General features: G+C 49.6%; 1 protein-coding gene across 5 annotated transcripts in view; it reads right to left on the minus strand.

The window, feature by feature from the left end:
* Positions 1-19,593, minus strand: part of GSG1L (GSG1 like) — a gene marked incomplete at its 5' end in the record, with an annotated part of 223,959 nt that extends 204,366 nt beyond the window's left edge. For all 5 annotated transcript variants that reach the window (XM_079718648.1, XM_079718649.1, XM_079718650.1 and 2 more), the window contains one exon: positions 19,239-19,593. In XM_079718648.1, coding sequence (XP_079574774.1) covers positions 19,239-19,593 — 355 coding nt within the window. The remainder of the gene's footprint in view (positions 1-19,238) is intronic.
* Positions 19,594-20,122: the final 529 nt, after the last annotated feature.

Here is a 20,122-nt window from a genome sequence, read left to right on the forward strand (position 1 = left end):
CCATAGTTTTAAGACAAAGAAACAACCCTCAGAATGGGAGAAAATACCTGCAAACGAAGCAACTGATAAAGGATTAATCTCCGAGATGTACGAGCAGCTCATGTAGCTCAATATCAAAAAAAACAAACAACCCAATCCAAAAATGGGCAGAAGACCTACATAGACATTTCTCCAAAGAAGACATACAGATTGCCAACAAACACATGAAAGGATGCTCAACATCACTAATTATTAGGGAAATGCAGATCAAAACCACAGAGTCGAATCACCTCACACCAGTCAGAATGGCCATCATCAAAAAATCTAGAAACAATAAATGCTGGAGAGGGTGTGGAGAAAAGGGAAGCCTCCTGCACTGTTGGTGGGAATGTAAATTAATACAGCCACTATGGTGAACAGCATGGAGGTTCCTTAAAAAACTAAAAATAGAACTACCATATGACCCAGCAATCCCACTCTTGGGCATATACCCTGAGAAAACCATAATTCAAAAAGAGTCATGTAGCACAATGTTCACTGCAGCTCTATTTACAATAGCCAGGACATGGAGGCAACCTAAGTATCCATAGACTGATGAATGGATAAAGAAGATGTGGCACATATATACAATGGAATATTACTCAGCCATGAAAAGGAATGAAACAGAGTTATTTGTAGTGAGGTGGATGAACCTAGAGTCTGTCATACAGAGTGAAGTCAGTCAGAAAGAGAAAAACAAATACCATATGCTGACGCATATATATGGAATCTAAACAAAAGCGGTACTGATGAACCTAGTGGCAGGTCAGGAATGAAGACGCAGACGCAGAGAATGGACTTGAGGACACAGAGGGGGAAGGGTAAGCTGGGGCGAAGTGAGAGAGTAGCACTGACATGTATACACTACCAAATGTAAAATGGATGGCTAGTGGGAAGCAGCCACATAGCACAGGGAGATCAGCTCGGTGCTTTGTGTCCCCCTAGAGGGGTGGGATAGGGAGAGTGGGAGGGAGACGCAAGAGGGAGGGGATATGGGGATATATGTATATGTATAGCTGATTCACTTTGTTGTACAGCAGAAACTAACACAACATTGTGAAGCAATTATACTCCAATAAAGATGTGGGGAAAATATACCATAGTTTTGCTAAGATGTTTTTATTATTCTCATACATGAGTCATCACCATCATCATTATTATTGACTTGTGACAGTTCAGAGAGGGGCTGGAGAGCCGTGATGGACAGAAGCCCCTCCGGCACCAAAAAACCAGGCCCACCCACTCCCACCAGCAGCGGAGGGATGGAGGGAGGAGGAGGGAGGAGCCTGGGGGAGGGACTGGCCTGGCTGCCCTGCCTTTCCCACCTGCCGGTCACCGGGAGCTGAGGCCCCTGGGCAGAGCCGCCTCTTCTCGCCATGGACGCAGCCGTCCTGGAAAAGAGCAGCAAGAAGGGGCCATGTGTGCTCCTTCCTGCCTCCCGGGGGCTATTTCAGGCTCCCCTCACTCGCCTCTCCTCCCAGCTCCTCAGGCCTGCTCTTGTGCGTGTGTGTCTGTCTGTCTGTCTGTCTGTGTGTGTCTGTGTGTGTTTCTCTCTCTCTCTGTGTATCTCTCCCTTTCAGTTTCTCTGTTTCTCTCCTGGTTTCGGTCTCTGTGTTTATCCCTGTCTCTCCATCATCTGCATGTGTGTCCCTGTGTCTGTGACTCTCTCTGCATCCCTGTGTCTCTCTCTGTATCTCTGTGTGTCTCTCTGCCTCGCTCCCCCCAACTCCCGCTCTCGCCCCACCTGTATGTGTCCCCTTTCCCTCTGTCTCTGTCACTCTCTTTCATTACCTCCCTTCCTGGTTCCTCTGTCTGATCTCAGCCTTTCCCTGGGTCCCTCCCATATGCTGGGTGTATCTGCCATCTCTGACCCATCCCTGGGACGTTGAGACACAGGACCAGGTCCCCACAGCCACTGCCCCTCCCCCAGGCTCCAGCTCAGCTCCCGGAATCTGGAGCTGGGACACCCCTGCTGGTGTCCACCAGCAGGAAGGGGGCAGCCCCTGAGAGAGGAGCCTGCAGCCAAGTTGTCCGAAAGCCACTAGGAGGCAGCCTCAGCGTGGGCAGGTTGGGGCTAGGCCACCTCTCACACCTTGCCGACACCAGCACCCAGCTAGAATCCAATGACAGAGGCCAGTGCCTTTTTGACAATCACTTTTTGACAGTGATTCTGCCCTCCCAGTTAGAGTAGATTTAAGCAACCAGGAATCACAGGGAGGAGCTGGTCCAAGAGCTCAGGACTATCACCCCACTTGTCAGATGGGGAAACTGAGAACCACGTTTCCTCTGAAAACTCAGAAGAGGAAAAGCTCCTGCTTGCTCTGCTCTAAACCTCTGTCCCCATCCAGACCACATCTTCCTCAGAGTCCTGCGAGCCTGCCCAGGCTTCCACTCCAACTGTGCTGAGGGCCTCTCCTCGCCTCTGACCAGCACCTGGAAAGTCCTGGAGCCCCGGGCTCCACCCTCTGGAACAGGCCTGGGGGGCCGTGGGGCACTCCCCACTGGCCAGGAGGGCCTCTGTGCTTGGCTGGCCGATCCTGCCTGTCACCTTCTACCCCCTACACACACACACACACACACATACACACACACACACACACACACACAACCTGGCCCTCCTGGCAGCCCTCAATGCTTAATTTTGCTTTAAGCATGTCCAAGATAACGTGCACATCCCATGGAAGACCCGCACCCTGGGACATTGAGACCCTGGGCATCAGCTCTCCCACCCAAAGGGATTCTGCCACTTCCTAAGGACCACTGTGTTCTGGTCCTGGGACACCACGGTGAGAAGTTGAACATGGTCTCTGGTCTGCTCTGAGCTGCTCACTTTAGGATGAGAGGTACAAATCGTAAATGTGCACAGAAATAAAAAAAAAAAAAACAAGGTCATTTCAGCGAGTGGTAAGTGCTGTGAAGAAAAGAAACCTTGGGAGGACACAGCAGTGAGGGCTGGGGCTTGGGGAGGGTCTGCGGACGTGACAGCTGAGACAAGTTCTTCATATTTAGAGGAAGGGAACAGCAAACGCCCAGTGGTGGGAAGTAAGCTCGATGTGGCTGGAAGTGGAGGGAAGCAGCAAGGCACAGCAGGGAGCAGGAGGCTGAGGTGGGCTGGCAGTCATGCTCTAGCGCCGCGCTCTGCTAGCCCTGCCTGCTGCCTCCTTCCCAGATGCAGAAGGAGAGGCCTGGATGGGAACACTGGTGCCCATGCCTGCTGTGCTCTGGAACCCCCTGGGGAAATACAGATCCCTGGACCTCACCCCGGACCCATCCAGCAGTAAGTCCAAGGGCAAGACCCTGGGAATCTGTATTTTAACAAGTTCTCTAGATGACTCTGGGGCACAGCCAACTTTGGGAAACATCAGATGAATCAGAGGTTCTCAACCTGGTGTGGTCTCCAGTGTGGGCCTCGGGAAACTGTAGGCCAAATTGTGTGTTTAGGGGGACGCATTTCTCTGGATAGAGGCCCCTGGTTTCATCCCAGCATCACAGAGCCCCAGAGCCCCACACAATTAAGAACCTCTGACTCAAGAACAGCTGCAGTGTCTTGGCTAAAAAGGAATTAGGCCAGGGATGGAGGGCATGGCCACAAACTCCTTCAGTCCCCAGATGTATCCTTGTGTAAGTAGGGGGCATCTGTTGTTCTTATCTGACCAGCGTCTATTTCCCCTCTTACTGGGACAAGTCCCCGATTTTGACGAACCACCTACGATACAGTGATTGCTTTAATGGTCCCAATTCTTCACCCCTCCTGTATCCATGCCCTTGGCGATTATAACTCTGTGGTGCCCCCCGACGACAGTGACTCCAGGCTCAGCTGTGTGATTTGCTTTGGCCAATGGGATGTAAGTAAATGTGACGTAAGCAGAGGCTTGAAAAGCGCCTGCACAATTTGGCTTGCTCTGGCTTTTACCTCTCTGACACCACCTGAGAACATGCCCAGGCCAGCCTGTTGAAGGACAAGAGGCACTTGGCCCATCTGCCTCCTTCACTCCAGCCAATAGCCAGCGACCAGCACACATGTGAGTTACCTAACATTTAGGCCCAACCTAAATGTGGACCCACAGACTCTTGAGCTAAGTAAATGCTTACAATTGTCTGCCCCTGAGGTTTTGCTGTTACACAGCATTGCTGAGGCAAGGGCCAACTGACATACCCTTCTTCCACTCTCAGGCCTCATGGCCCAGAGGGACCCATCCTCATCAACACCATCTACCCCTCTGGCTACACCCATCAGTTCAGTCCAAGTTGGTCCAATGAGAACCAGTTCTGGGACTTTTGTTTGGAACTTTGGGGAGGAGGATCTCTTTTTCCCCTGAAGTTACTGGAAGGACAGGAGGTAAGCTCAAAGCTTTTGGGGCTGACCACAGTGGGAGAGTGTACTTGAGAATAAAGCTAACCCAGAAGAAGGCAGAGCCAAGGGCTGGAAAGAGAAATTCTCAATAACACTGGGATCCAGCCATGACACAACCCCGGACTTTTCTTAGGAGACTTTCTATCAAGAGTGACCATAGGAGAGGAACCAAGATGGCGGAGTAGAAGGATGTGCTCTCACTCCCTCTTGTGAGAACACCAGAATCACAAGTAACTGCTGGACAATCATCAACAGGAAGACACTGGAACTCACCCAGAAAGATATCCCACATCCAAAGACAAAGGAGAAGCCACAATGAGACGGTAGGAGGGGCACAATTACAGTAAAATCAAATCCCATAACTGCTGGGTGGATGACTCATAGACTGGAGAACACTTATATCACAGAAGTCCACCCACTGGAGTGAAGGTTCTGAGCCCCACGTCAGGCTTCCCAACCTGGGGGTCCAGCAATGGGAGGAGGAATTCCTAGAGAATCAGACTTTGAAGGCTCATGGGATTTGATTGCAGGACTTCGACAGGACTGGGGGAAACAGAGACTCCACTCTTGGAGGGCACACACAAAGTAGTGTGCGCATTGGGACCCAGGGGAAGGAGCAGTGACCCCAGGGGAGACTGAACCAGACCTACCTGGTAGTGTTGGAGGGTCTCCTGCAGAGGCAGGGGGTGGCTGTGGCTCACCGTGAGGACAAGGACACTGGCAGCAGAAGTTCTGGGAAGTACTCCTTGGGGTGAGCCCTCCCAGAGTCTGTCATTAGCCCCACCAAAGAGCCCAGGTAGGCTCCAGTGTTGGGTTGCCTCAGGCCAAACAACCAACAGGAAGAGAACCCAGCCCCACCCATCAGCAGTCAAGCGGATTAAAGTTTTACTGAGCTCTGCCCACCAGGGCAACACCCAGCTGTACCCACCACCAGTCCCTCCCGTCAGGAAGCTTGCTTAAGCCTCTTAGATAGCCTCATCCACCAGAGGGCAGACAGCAGAAGCAAGAAGAAATACAATCCTGCAGCCTGTGGAAAAAAAACCACATTCACAGAAACATAGAAAAGATGAAAAGGCAGAGGGCTATGTACCAGATGAAAGAAGATAAAACCCCAGAAAAACAATTAAATGAAGTGGAGATAGGCAACCTTCCAGAAAAAGAATTCAGAATAATGATAGTGAAGATGATCCAGGACCTCGGAAAAAGAATGGAGGCAAAGATCGAGAAGATGCAAGAAATGTTTAACAAAGACCTGGAAGAATTAAAAGAACAAACAAACAGAGATGAACAATACAATAACTGAAGTGAAAACTACACTAGAAGGAATCAATAGCAGAATAACTGAGGCAGAAGAACGGATAAGTGACCTGGAAGACAGAATGGTGGAATTCACTGCTGTGGAACAGAACAAAGAAAAAAGGATGAAAAGAAATGAAGACAGCCTAAGAGACCTCTGGGACAACATTAAACGCAACAACATTTGCATTATAGGGTTCCCAGAAAGAGAAGAGAGAGAGAAAGGACCAGAGAAAATATTTGAAGAGATTATAGTCAAAAACTTCCCTAACATGGGAAAGGAAATAGCCACCCAAGTCCAGGAAGCGCAGCGAGTCCCATACAGGATAAACTCAAGGAGAAACACGCCGAGACACATAGTAATCAAACCGGCAAAAATTAAAGACAAAGAAAAACTATTGAAAGCAGCAAGGGAAAAATGACAAATAACATACAAGGGAACTCCCATAAGGTTAACAGCTGATTTCTCAGCAGGAACTCTACAAGCCAGGAGGGAGTGGCATGATATACTTAAAGTGATGAAAGGGAAGAACCTACAACCAAGATTGCTCTACCCAGCAAGGATCTCATTCAGATTGGATGGAGAAATCAAAAGCTTTACAGACAAGCAAAAGCTAAGAGAATTCAGCACCACCAAACCAGCTCTACAACAAATGCTAAAGGAACTTCTCTAAGTGGGAAACATAAGAGAAGAAAAGGACCCACAAAAACAAACCCAAAACGATTAAGAAAATGGTCATAGGAACATATATACTGATAATTACCTTAAATGTGAATGGATTAAATGCTCCAACCAAAAGACACAGGCTTGCTGAATGGAAACAAAAACAAGACCCATCTATATGCTGTCTACAAGAGACCCACTTCAGACCTAGGGACACATACAGACTGAAAGTGAGGGGATGAAAAAGATATTCCATGCCAATGGAAATCAAAAGAAAGCTGGGGGCTTCCCTGATGGCACAGTGGTTGAGAGTCCACCTGCCGATGCAGGGAACACGGGTTCGTGCCCCGGTCTGGGAAGATCCCACATGCTGCGGAGCAGCTAGGCCCATGAGCCATGGCCGCTGAGCCTGCGCGTCCGGAGCCTGTGCTCCGCAACGGGAGAGGCCACAACAGTGAGAGAGGCCCGTGTACCGCAAAAAAAAAAAAAAAAAGAAAAAAAAAAGAAAGCTGGAGTAGCAATACTCATATCAGATAAAATAGACTTTAAAATAAAGAATATTACAAGAGACAAGGAAGGACACTACATAATGATCAAGGGATCAATCCAAGAAGAAGATATAACAATTATAAATATATATGCACCCAACATAGGAGCACCTCCATACATAAGGCAACTGCTAACAGCTCTAAAAGAGGAAATCGACAGTGACACAATAATAGTGGGGGACTTTAACACCTCACTTACACCAATGGACAGATCATCCAAGATGAAAATAAGTAAGGAAACAGAAGCTTTAAATGACACAATAGACCAGATAGATTTAATTGATATTTATAGGACATTCCATCCAAAAACAGCAGATTACACTTTCTTCTCAAGTGCCCACGGAACTTTCTCCAGGATAGATCACATCTTGGGTCACAAATCAAGGCTCAGTAAATTTAAGAAAATTGAAATCATATCAAGCATCTTTTCTGACCACAACGCTATGAGATAAGAAATGAATTACAGGGGAAAAAACGTAAAAAATACAAACACATGGAGGCTAAACAATACGTTACTAAACAACCAAGAGATCACTGAAGAAACCAAAGAGGAAATCAAAAAATACCTACACACAAATGACAATGAAAACATGACGATCCAAAACCTATGGGATGCAGCAAAAGCAGTTCTAAGAGGGAAGTTTACAGCTATACAGGTCTACCTCAAGAAACAAGAAAAATCTCAAATAAACAATCTAACCTTACACCTAAAGGAACTAGAGGAAGAAGAACAAACAAAACCCAAAGTTAGCAGAAGGAAAGAAATCATAAAGATCAGAGCAGAAATAAATGAAATAGAAACAAAACAATAGCAAAGATCAATAAAACTAAAAGCTGGTTCTTTGAGAAGATAAACAAAATTGATAAACCATTAGCCAGACTCATCAAGAAAAAGAGGGAGAGGACTCAAATCAATAAAATTAGAAATGAAAAAGGAGAAGTTACAGCAGACACCACAGAAATACAAAGCATCCTAGGAGACTACTACAAGCAACTCTATGCCAATAAAATGGACAACATGGAAGAAATGGACAAATTCTTAGAAAAGTATAACCTTCCAAGACTAAACCAGGAAGAAATAGAAAATATGAACAAACCAATCACAAGTAATGAAATTGAAACTGTGATTAAAAATCTCCCAACAAACAAAAGTCCAGGACCAGATGGCTTCACAGGTGAATTCTATCAAACATTTAGACAAGAGCTAACATCCATCCTTCTCAAACTCTTCCAAAAACTTGCGGAGGAAGGAACACTCCCAAACTCATTCTATGAGGCCACCATCACCCTGATACCAAAACGAGAAAAAGATACTACAAAAAAAAGAAAATTATAGACCAATATCACTGATGAATATAGATGCAAAAATCCTCAACAAAATACTAGCAAACAGAATCCAACAACACATTAAAAGGATCATATACCATGATCAAGTGGGATTTATCCCAGGGATGCAAGGATTCTTCAAAATACGCAAATCAACCCATGTGATACACCATATTAACAAACTGAAGAATAAAAACCATATGATCATCTCAATAGATGCAGAAAAAGCTTTTGACAAAATTCAACACCCATTTATGATAAAAACTCTCCGGAAAGTGGGCATAGAGGGAACCTACCTTAACATAATAAAGGCCATATACGATAAACCCACAGCCAACATCATTCTCAATGGTGAAAAACTGAAAGCATTTCCTCTAAGATCAGGAGCAAGACAAGGATGTCCACTCTCACCACTATTATTCAACATAGTTTTAGAAGTCCTAGCCACGGCAATCAGAGAAGAAAAAGAAATAAAAGGAATACAAATTGGAAAAGAAGAAGTAAAACTGTCACTGTTTGCAGATGACATGATACTATACATAGAGAATCCTAAAAATGCCACCAGAAAACTACTAGAGCTAATCAATGAATTTGGTAAAGTTGCAGGATACAAAGTTAATGCACAGAAATCTCTTGCATTCCTATACACTAATGATGAAAAGTCTGAAAGAGAAATTAAGGAAACACTCCCATTTACCATTGCAACAAAAAGAATAAAATACCTAGGAATAAACCTACCTAGGGAGACAAAAGACCTGTATGCAGAAAACTATAAGACACTGATGAAAGAAATTAAAGATGATAGCAACAGATGGAGAGATATACCACATTCTTGGATTGGAAGAATCAATACTGTGAAAATGACTATACTACCCAAAGCAATCTACAGATTCAATGCAATTACTATCAAATTACCAATGGCATTTTTATGGAACTAGAACAAAAAGTCTTAAAATCTGTATGGAGACACAAAAGACCCCAAATAGCAAAAGCAGTCTTGAGGGAAAAAAACTGAGCTGGAGGAATCAGACTCCCTGACTTCAGACTATACTACAAAGCTACAGTAATCAAGACAGTATGGTACTGGCACAAAAACAGAAACACAGATCAATGGAACAAGATAGAAAGCCCAGAGATAAACCCATGCACCTGTGGTCAACTAATCTATGACAAAGGAGGCAAGGATATACAATGGAGAAAAGACAGTCTCTTCAATAAGTGGTGCTGGGAAAACTGGACAGCTACATGTAAAAGAATAAAATTAGAACACTCCCTAACACCATACACAAAAATAAACTCAAAATGGGTTCGAGACCTAAATGTAAGACCGGACACTATAAAACTTTTAGAGGAAAACATAGGAAGAACACTCTTTGACATAAATCGCAGCAAGATCTTTTTTGATCCACCTCCTAGAGTAATGGAAATAAAAACAAAAGTAAACAAATGGGACCTAGTGAAATTTCAAAGCCTTTGCACAGCAAAGGAAACCATAAACAAGATGAAAAGACAACCCTCAGAATGGGAGAAAATATTTGCAAACGAATCAACAGACAAAGGATTAATCTCCAAAATATATAAACAGCTCATGCAGCTCAATATTAAATAAACAAACAACCCAATCCAAAAATGGGCAGAAGACCTAAATAGACATTTCTCCAAAGAAGGCATACAGATGGCCAAGAAGCACATGAAAGAAAAGCTGCTCAACATCATTAATGATTAGAGAAATGCAAGTCAAAACTACAATGAGGTATCACCTCACACCAGTTAGAATGGGCATCATCAGAAAATCTACAAACAACAAATGCTGGAGAGGGTGTGGAGAAAAGGGAACCCTCTTGCACTGTTGGGGGGAATGTAAATTGATACAGTCACTATGGAGAACAGTATGGAGGTTCCTTAAAAAACTAAAAATAGAATTACCATATGACCCAACAATCCCACTACTGGGCATATACCCAAAGAAAACCATAATTCAAAAAGAGACATGCACCCCAATGTTCACTGCAGCACTATTTACAATAGCCAGGTCATGGAAGCAACCTAAATGCCCGTCGATAGATGAATGGATAAAGAAGATGTAGTACATAATGGAATATTACTCAGCTATAAAAAAGAATGAAATTGGGTCATTTGTTGAGACGTGGATGGTTCTAGAGACCATCATACAGAGTGAAGTAAGTCAGAAAGAGAAAAACAAATATCGTATATTAACGCATGTATGTGGAACCTAGAAAAACGGTACAGATTAACCAGTTTGCAGAGCAGAAGTTGAGACACAGATGTAGAGAACAAACGTATGGACACCAAGGGGCGAAAGCCACGGGGGGGTGGGGATGGTGGTGTGATGAACTGGGTGATTGGGATTGACATGTATACACTGATGTGTATAAAATTGATGACTAATAAGAACCTGCTGTATTAAAAGATAAAAAATAAAAAAAAGAGCGACCATAAATTGTTTGTTTGTTTTCTTAAGCCCATTTCAGGTGAGTTTCCCTCACTTTCAGTGAGTCCTGGTGTCCTGCCTAACAGGGTCGACTCCTTTGGGGATGTCTGCCCAAGCCCCTACCTATTCCCCTGGCTTCCCCTTCCCTCTATCCACAGGATGGAGCTGTGTAATCCTACATCTCCACTCCCAGAACAGAGCAGACTGGACCAGCCATCATGGCCACCAGCACCACACTGTCCAATCAGACTGTCTCTCAAGACCATGAACCAATAACCATGGAAACAAGGAGCTGGGACTCCAATCACATGAACAACAGAGCTCTGGCCTAGAAGTTGCAAACTGGCAGGACAGGGTCTTCTCACCCCTCATAAGTGTTGGCTTTGGGCCTGCAGAGCGGGCTTCTTATTTTTAATTGAATTCATTGCCAAATTTCAACCATCAAAAAGTTTGGTATATATGTCAAAACAAAATTTGAGAAATTACACTTGAAATATTTTCAATTTTTCAAAAATTTTAAATAAAAGCAAGCTAATATACCTCAACAACTTAGCTAAATTTTTAAAAATGTAACATCTACAATTTTTAATATAAGTAAGTTTCCATTCATCTATTTCCATGATTTAATAAAACTATATTATTTCAATTGCTCTTATAATAACCATTCATCTACAAATGTATTATTTTATTAATAAATATCCATCTCCTGTTAATGTTTTCCTAACAGAGAAAGAATAAAACAAATGAAAGTGGCAGGTATCAATTCTTACTAAAAAAAAAGAGGTTTGGTATAAAAACCTAAGAGTGTTGACAAAATGGACAACTTGGCACCACGTGGGCTCCCCTCCCCCAGTGATAATGGTCACCTGGAGCTGAACAGTAGCTGCCGCTTTAGGCCAGGCAGCCGCTCCCGGTTCCCCACAGTCCCCTCCACTCCCTGTATGTTTACTCTCTTTGGTTTCCAATCTGGCCCCTGTAGGATTTTAGCTGGTGGCTCTAGACCTGAGGGAGGACTCATCAACTCTGGCCTCCAGGAGCCCAGGAGGTCCCGGCTCTGACCTCCGAGGCCTTTGCCTGGATTCTGTAGGCAGCAGCAGCATCCTTCTTTAAAACTCCCCTTTATCCTTAAGTGGCCTGAGTCTGCTTCTATCACTTGGGACCAGAAGAGCTTAACCACCACGGATGGTCCCACAGGCAGCACAGAGGCCCGAGGTCACAGCATTCCTGCAAGATGGTTCTGAGTCTGGTACCCCAGCATTTAAACAGGGAGGATGACCACAGTGAACCCCCTCAGCCCTTCACAGCAGCCCACTAAATACCTCTTCTTGGGAGCAGAACAGGGGAGGGAAGAGGGCAGAAAGAACATCTGACAAGTCCATGGGAATGATGGGCACAGAGCTTGGGGCCTCTCACTGCACACACAAGTCCTGAGAAGGTCCTAGAATCCCAAATGCTTTCAACAAGTATTCACCAAACCCTTACTCAATGCCAGCTCATCTAGTTTCTGGGATATGGCATTACGTGAAATGGACCAAGTCCTGCCACCACGGAGCTAGCATCCATGCAGGGCAGAGACATAATAAAGAAGACAAGTGAAAAACAGAAACAGAGTCACAGGTATAGAAAACAAACTTATGGTCACCAAGGGGGGCAGGGATAAATTGGGAGATTGGGATGGACATATACACACTACTATGTATAAAATAGATAACTAATAAGGACCTGCGGTTTAGCACAGGAACTCTACTCAGTACTCTGTAATGACCTATATGGGAAAAGAATCTTAAAAAGAGTGGATATATGTATATGTATAACTGATTCACTTTGCTGTAGAGCAGAAACTAGCACAACATTGTAAATCAACTATACTCCAATAAAATTTTTTAAAATTTTTTTTAATGAAAGAAAGACGATAAATGAGTGTGATATGTAGTGGGTAAGACAATAATCAGAGTGATGGGGGAATAAGGAGGGAGGGAGAAGTGTTTGGGGGTGGTGAGGTCACTGATATACATCGTGTGGTCTGGGAAGGTCTCACTGAGAAGAGGACATTTGAGCAGAGACCTGCCTGAGAAGGGAGGGAGCTGGCAGACATCTGGGAGAAGAGTTCCCACACAGAAGGAACAGCAAGTGCAAAGGCCCTGAGGCAGGAGGTCTTGGCCTGTTCAAGGACCAGCAAGGAGGCTGGTATGACTGGAGCAGAGCAGTTGCGGGGAGAGACGGTCAGAGAGGCAATAGGGGCAAATTTCAAAGGGCCCACAGGCTTTGGAGGATGTTTGGCTGTAACTGAGCGAGATGGGATGCACAGGAGGGCCCTGAGCAGTGGAGGGAAGTGACCTGACTCGGATTTAACAGGATTCCTCTGGCTGCTGGGTGGAGAACAGATGGTGGGGGCCAAGGGCAGGAGCAGGGAGCCCAGGGAGGGGCTACTGCCCTAGTCCAGGGGAGAGGCACCAGGGGCCCGGCCAGGGCAGAGCTGGAGGAACGTGATCAGGCAGGGGCTGGATTCTGACTGAAGAGCTGGCAGGATTCACCCATGGATGAGACGTGGGATGTGGGAGCAAGAGGCACCAAGGAGGACCCCAAGGCTTGGGTCCTGAGCGCCTGGAAGGTGGCAAAGTTTACCTCAATAGTGAGAAGGGGCGGGCGATGGACTCCCAGAAGGGGCAGCTGCCACTCCCACAGGAACCTGGGCCCAGCGCTGATGGATCTGCCAGATTTGGTTTTTGAGAAAAGCCATAAATCCAGATGTTTCTGTGAAGTGTCTCAATTTTCAAATATTGGCAACTTATTCAAAGATGCTGAAGACACTGCAGGGCCAAACAAACAGACGGACAGTTTGGATCTGACCCGATGGCCATGGGTCTGCAGCCTCTGACACGAGGTCAGGTCACCGAAAGCTCCATTATTGAGTGATTGCTGTGTACCAGCCAAGCATCCATGTTATCTGCTTTAACTCCAAGGACACTATCATGAAGCAGATATCATCGTCCTCTTGTCCCAGCCAAGGAAACTGAGGCCCAGAGAGGGCAAGCCCCTGCCAGAGGTCACACAGAAGGTGAGTGGTGGCATGGGGGCTGGAGCCTGAACTGTCTGACCGCAAGGCCTGTGGTCATGGGGGGCTCTGCCGCCTCCATCAACCAGACAAAAAACAAAACAAAACCCTCATTTTACACGTAAGGAAAGAAAAGGCCACAGAGAGAGGGAGTGTGACTTGTTTAAAGTCACTCAGCAAGTTGGCACTGGAGGCTGGACTTGAACCCAGGGTTCAAGACACCTGGTGCAGTGCCCTTCTCAATGAGGCCTCTTGGAGGTGCCTGGGGAGGCTGCATGAACTGGGTTGGGGGGATGGGGTGCAGCACAGCACCGCAGGCAAGAGCCAGGCTCTGGAGCCTTCTGCATATCACAACTCTGCCACTTGGAAGCTGTGTGACCTTGAACAAGTCACTTCACCTCTCTGTGCCTCGGTTTCCTCATCGGGTGTAACCATGGCACCTACCTCATAGGGCTGTTATGGGAACAAAAGGAAGTAACACTTTTGGGGGCTCAAGCCATGCCCTTCAAAGTCCAACTCTTCATGTATCAGCTGCTCCTGGCCTGTCTAATATTACACCAATGTATTCCCAAGCGCCAGAAGTCCCCAGGTTGGGGACATCACATGCATCCTCATACTTGTGAAAATGTAGCAGCATGATATAAGGGACGGACAGAAGAGCTGGGGGTTTCTGTAGAAATGAAGGGGAAGCAAGAAAGCCAGGGGGGTGGCAGGGGTCTTCTCCTGAGGGGCTATGGGCCCGCCCCACACTCATGCGTGTGTGTGTGTGTGTGTGTGTGTGTGTAAGGAGGGGTAGATGTAGCAGCAGCCTCAGCGGAAGGGGAGGGGTCCCCGGCCGGGCCCCCTGCTGCCCTGCAGCATAAGAAGGCACTTAGAGCCTGGCAGAGAACTGGACACAAAGAACAACAGACATAACAACCAACATCCATCCCACAAATGTTGACTGAACACCCACTGCTGCCAGTGTCCTGAGCACTGGGGAGCCAGCCGTGAAACAACACAAACTCAACCTCCATCTACCTTCACGGAGCTGGTGGACCACACGCAAAACAAATGAGGAACACTGAGGAAAAGTCAGTGGTGGCAAATGCTAGCAGAAAAATCAAGCAGCAAAAGTGTGGGGAGATCAATATTGAATGGGGTGCTGGGAAAGAGCTGACTTCAAGAAGTTTCCAGAAACAGTCTTCTGGCCAACTGGGGGAAGAGCATTCCAGGAAGAGGGAAAGGCAGTGCAAAGGCCACTGAGGTGGAGTGTGCTTGGTGTCAGGAGCCAGTGTGGCAGAAGCCAGTGACCAGGCGGGAGAAGGAGAGGACCCCAGAGGGGCAGAGAGGCCATGTAGCCGGGGAGGGGCTGAGGGCCACCTTCACGCAGGGCCTCAAGCTTTGGGGAGGATGTGGCTTTGACTCTAAGTGGGGGGGAGGGGCAGTTGTCAGAGGGGGGCTGTGCAAAGGGGAGACAGGATCTGACGATTACTCAGATGCAGGGTGGACAGGGGACTGGCAGGGGTGGGGGCAATGGTGGAAGCGGGGAGGCTGCTGCAGAAGTCCACAGGAGAGACGTGGGTGGCTCAGACAGGTGGCAGCCCAGAGGTGACCAGGTGCACTCATACATCCAACAGGTACCCGGCACTTCCCTGCACTATTTCACTGAATCCTTGCACCATGAGCAGCTGCTAGTTGCTCTGATCTCCCTAACCCCATTCTACAGGGCAGCAAACTGAGGCCCTCACCCAAACCACATTGCTAAAAAGAGGCAGCGCGTGGCATCCATCCTTCACAAGAGAGAGTGGGCACTGTCCCACCCATGACAGGGGAGAGAGTGGGTCTAGAGTCGGGACACCAAACGTCCAGCTCCTCCTCCCCCTGACTGGTCTCTCCCTTCTCTCTGGCCGCCCCAATCCCACTTCCCGCCGGCCACCCTCACAAGCCGTCCTAGACCCTGCCACCCCATCAAGCCTCCGGAGCCACCCATTTCCTGAGGTTCAAACACACACTCCCTGAGGCTGAAGTCCAACATCACCTGTGCTCCCAGTCAGCATAGCCACCTGCCTGCCATCCCCACCTGCCCGCCTCCAGACCTTCACTGGTGACCCTCCAGGCCTTTCTCTGCTGCCCCTCCAACCCCAATGCTTGCGTCTGCACCCACCCGAGCCTTCCGAGCATCTAATCCAGAAGAGAAATGCAATCTGCGTGAAGGGCTTGGGGTTAATTCTGTGTCGAGGCCACACTTCTCTTTCTGTTTGTTGAAGGAGACTGATGCTCCTTCTTGGAGGAAGGAGAAAAGCTTCCTTTGTGCCGGGTCTGGGGAAATTGTGTCTGTTTAGGACAGGCTGCAGTTTTCTTTGTGAACGCCGTAGATTTTTCGTGTGGGAAAAGGGTTTATTAGATTTCCCTGTGGCTGCCCAGAATGGGAAGAGGTTTTTCTGAGCACAGAAAGAAATTACCAAACAGGCGTTTGAGAGGAAGGAACATTTAGCAGCTGCTTCTCACGGAGAGGTTAGGATTTCGTGTTTGGTGTTTTCATTGGAGTGAACATAAAATGCAGAGAAAGGAAGAAAGCCTTCCCTGTAGTTTCATGGGTGTGAGGGAAGGAAGTTGGTCCTTGATGTTCTGGCGGGGAGGGCAGGATTTTGTTCGGGGGGGAGGGCTGTTGGGGTGGGGTTTTTTTTTTTCTCTTCAAGTAGAAAATAAATTTTAAAATGGTCGCAGAACCCAGAAGAAAGGTTGTCATAGCAACAAAAGTTTGAGGCCAGGTACCTCCTGACACCCTTTCAGTACCGTGACCGTGGAGGGGCAGGATTTGGGCACTGTAGGATCAGTGGGGGAAACCATCCAAAGCTTGGCTCAGATCTCCCAAATTTCTCACCAGCACTGACAGGCTGATAACTATTTTCCAAGCTCCCAGGGAGGAAAATTGTGATTTTCTGGGAGGGGCGATCTCTAGCCAACAGTGATCAAGAGGAAAGAGAAAACTGTGGGTTTGGTTTATTTACCCAACAAACTAACCATCAATGTTTTTACTAACCAAGGACTGGGGGTGAGGGTCTTATGCTGAGCCCCCCAGATCACGCCTTTCTCTGACCTCCAGCTGCACCATTCTCTTCCCTGATCACTTCATTTTGATTCCTTTGTGCCCCATGAAGACAATTCAGGACCCCTCATCAGCTGTGAGGCCAGACGAAAACCTCTCTTAGCTTCAAATTCCTCATCTGAAAAATGGGCACCACAGAAGTGCCTGCCACAAGGGTGTTGGCAAGGATTCAACAAGATCCGGCCGGTGAGAAGTTTTAACAATGTCTGGTACACATGAAGGGCTCAATAAATGTGAGCTAGCATTGTTTTTAATTAACAAATTTTTAATGCTTAGCTTTAAACATCCTGTATCAAGCCCTGGAGGAGCTACACAGACAAGCTACAGGGAAATAACTGCAAGAGTTGGGGGGCGTGACCTTCAGGAAGAAGCTAGGAGAGACCTCAAACAATTGAGAGGCTCAGCTGGCCAGTTGAGGGCCCAGGCACTCCATGGGGCAGAGACAGGACAACTCCGCTGCAGGACAGAGCATGGTATTTAAGTGTGTACATAAAGGAAAGGGCAGGGAGTCTGCATTTTTACACGAAGGAGAAACTTGGTGAGAGGCGGAGGTGAGGTGGGGGGACCCTACCCCAAAGGGTGCATATATTTCCCAGGACGAGGCATTCCGAGGCCTCCATGGGAGAGGATTGGGCTGAGCGGAAAGCAGGGAATTTTAGCCAAGATGTCTTTTAAGGTTAATTATTATTAAATCATTAAATTATTATTATTATTACATCCCAGAGTAAAAATTCAAGTCCTGAGTGCACACCAGAAGTGAGTCTGATGGGGTGAAACTGGTCAGGGGTGGGACCCTATTCAGAGTGTCTTTGGCAGACAGCCGGCATCAAGCAGGTGGTCCCAGAAAAGTTCAGTGGGGCACCCCTACAGGCAAGACAGAGCAGGCAGCACCCCGGGAAACCTCTGGTTCATGGTCCCGAAGCCTCATCCAACATTTATCCTGCAAATAGGTATTGAAGACCTTCTATGCACTAGACAGTACCCAGAGACTGGGCATGGCAATGAACAAGACGGCTGGGACCCTGCCCTCATGGAGTGACATCCTATGGTTAAGGGGAACAAGAAGCTGGTGACCAAAGGCATGCCCCCAGAAAACTTCGGGTGTGCCAAGTGTGATGGGGGAGATAAAAATGGTGATGAGATACAAAGATGGGGAGACCCTGCCTCCAGAGGGGGATAGGGAGGTCTTCTCTCGAAGGGGCCCGGCCTGGGAAGGCGGGTCAGGAAGTCCCATTGGAGCTCAGGAGGAGCCAGCCAGGGAAGATGTGGGGAAGGGCATTCCAGGCAGAGGCAGCAGCCTCCCCGGGTTTATTTCACACCTTCCTCCCTCTGTCCTTTAAACCAGTCAGGCCAACGCCGTATTCAGGGCAAACTAGCGGTTGTGGCCCACTCCTGTCTACATGAGACTACACACATAGCCCACGCTGACATCAAAGTGCTAGGCAGGCACGGGGAGTTTTAACCTTGGGCAAAGAGGTCAATTCAACTCAAGAGGGTCCCCAGACTTGGACTCGGAGCAACATCGTCTGGGAGGTACCGGGTGGTGTGGACCAGCATCCTCAGCATGTGGTACAACCACTGCCAGGCAGCTTTCCCCTGAGCCCTGCCCTAGCCTCAGTGCCTGCCTCGGGGACACTTACTCCGACCCTGGCTGCCTCCGGGCGGCGGGTCCAGGAAAGGGTGCGAGGCCGATGGAACAGTTTGATCTGCCTTCTGAAGAGTGCCCCCCCCCACCCCGCGCCCCAATTCTGATCCGAGCCTCGCCGAGCTGTCCCGCTTTCCCGCCGCATATTCTCCCGGGCGGGGGCCGGGACGCGAAGGGCTCCCTGCCGGGAACCCACCGGACTGCCCCCACTCCTCACTCCCGTGCTGCCCAAACCCGGTCCGGGAGCGGTTTAGTGCGGGCTGGGGATGGGGGTGGAAGAACGAGCCCCTCGGCTTCTGGCTCTGTGGAGCTGCGGTGGAAGGGGCGGCTGACAGCAACAGTCCCTGCGCCAACACCACCGCCACCCCAGGCGGGAAGGGCTGGATGGGAGTAGCCAGTGCCCCGCGAAAGGAAGAGGGGGAAGGGGCGAGCATGGAGATGAGTTCTGGCTCGGAAAGGAACGGGGTGGGTGCCGGGAGACGCGCCTCTCCAAGGCGCGGCGACGTCCCCACAGGCGCCTGGTGCTCGCAAGGGGCACGAGCTCTGCCCGAACCTTGAAACGGCGGAGCGTCCCGAACGCCATCATTCGACACCCCCGGACCTGCCCACCGCGCTCCCCGCCCCCGAACGTTCGGCCGAGCCTGCGGAGCGCGGGGCACGGCGTCCCGGCGGTGGCGCGGGCCCCCGGCCCGGGCGCGAGGAGGGAGCGCGGGTTCGGGTCTGGGGCGCCGGGGCCGCGCAGCCCGGGGGAGCCGGGAGCGGAGCCCCGGGGCGCCGCCGCTCACTCACCAAGCCCGCCGAGCTCCTCCTCGCACGAGTACCAGATGCCGGTGTGGAAATTCCTGAAGAGGAAGCGGTCGTCGCCCGTCTCCCAGCTGTAGAGCGCGACGCCAGGGGGGCCGTTCCCCGCGGCGGCGGCGGCGGCAGCGGCGGCGGCGGCGGCGGGGGCGGCGGTGCCGTTGGCAGTGGCGTTGGCGCCCGAGTTGGGGCAGTTGGCGCTCCCGCCCTGGCCGCAGACCGGTTTGGGCACCCGCTGCGTGCCCTGGCACCAGTGAGTGGTGAGGAAGGCGGTGGTAGCGAAGAGCAGCGCCAGCAGGTTCAGGGCCACGGCCAGGAGCGCTCGGCCGCGGCGATTCGTCTTCATGCCGCCCGCGCCGCCGGGACCGCGCCGCCGGGGAGCTCCGCGCGCCAAGTTGGCAGCCGGCGCCCCGCGTCAGCGGCCGCTGCCCGCCGCGCCCCGGGGCTCGGGCGCCTGCGATGGGCGGCGGCGGACGCGGCGCTGGCCCATGCCCCCGCCCCCGGGGTGGGGGCGCGGCGCACGGGGGGCGCGGGGGGCGGGCGGTGGCGGAGCGGCTCCTGCGCGCCCGGAGCCCGGAGCGCGAGTGCACCTCGGCGAGGAGCCGCTGGCGCCTGGCAGCGGCCACGGCGCAGGGACGCGCGCCCCTCCGTGGGGAGACACCTGCAGGCGGCCGGCGACACTGTTCTGGTTCCCGCCCTCACTGGGAGAGGGGGCGCCCCACGCCGGGCGCTGGCGGGGGCCCGGCAGAGAAGGGCGCCCCCTAAAGAGACCCGCACCCGAGTGGAGAGTCTGAGAAGCAAAGAGAGTGCCAGAAGGCGCTCTCGGAGAAAGAGGCTTCCCACCAGGGACGTGAGGCAACAAAACCAGCCGGGAG

This window comes from Hyperoodon ampullatus (genome assembly GCF_949752795.1).
Source record: "Hyperoodon ampullatus genome assembly, chromosome: 14".
Taxonomy (NCBI): Eukaryota; Metazoa; Chordata; class Mammalia; order Artiodactyla; family Ziphiidae; genus Hyperoodon; species Hyperoodon ampullatus.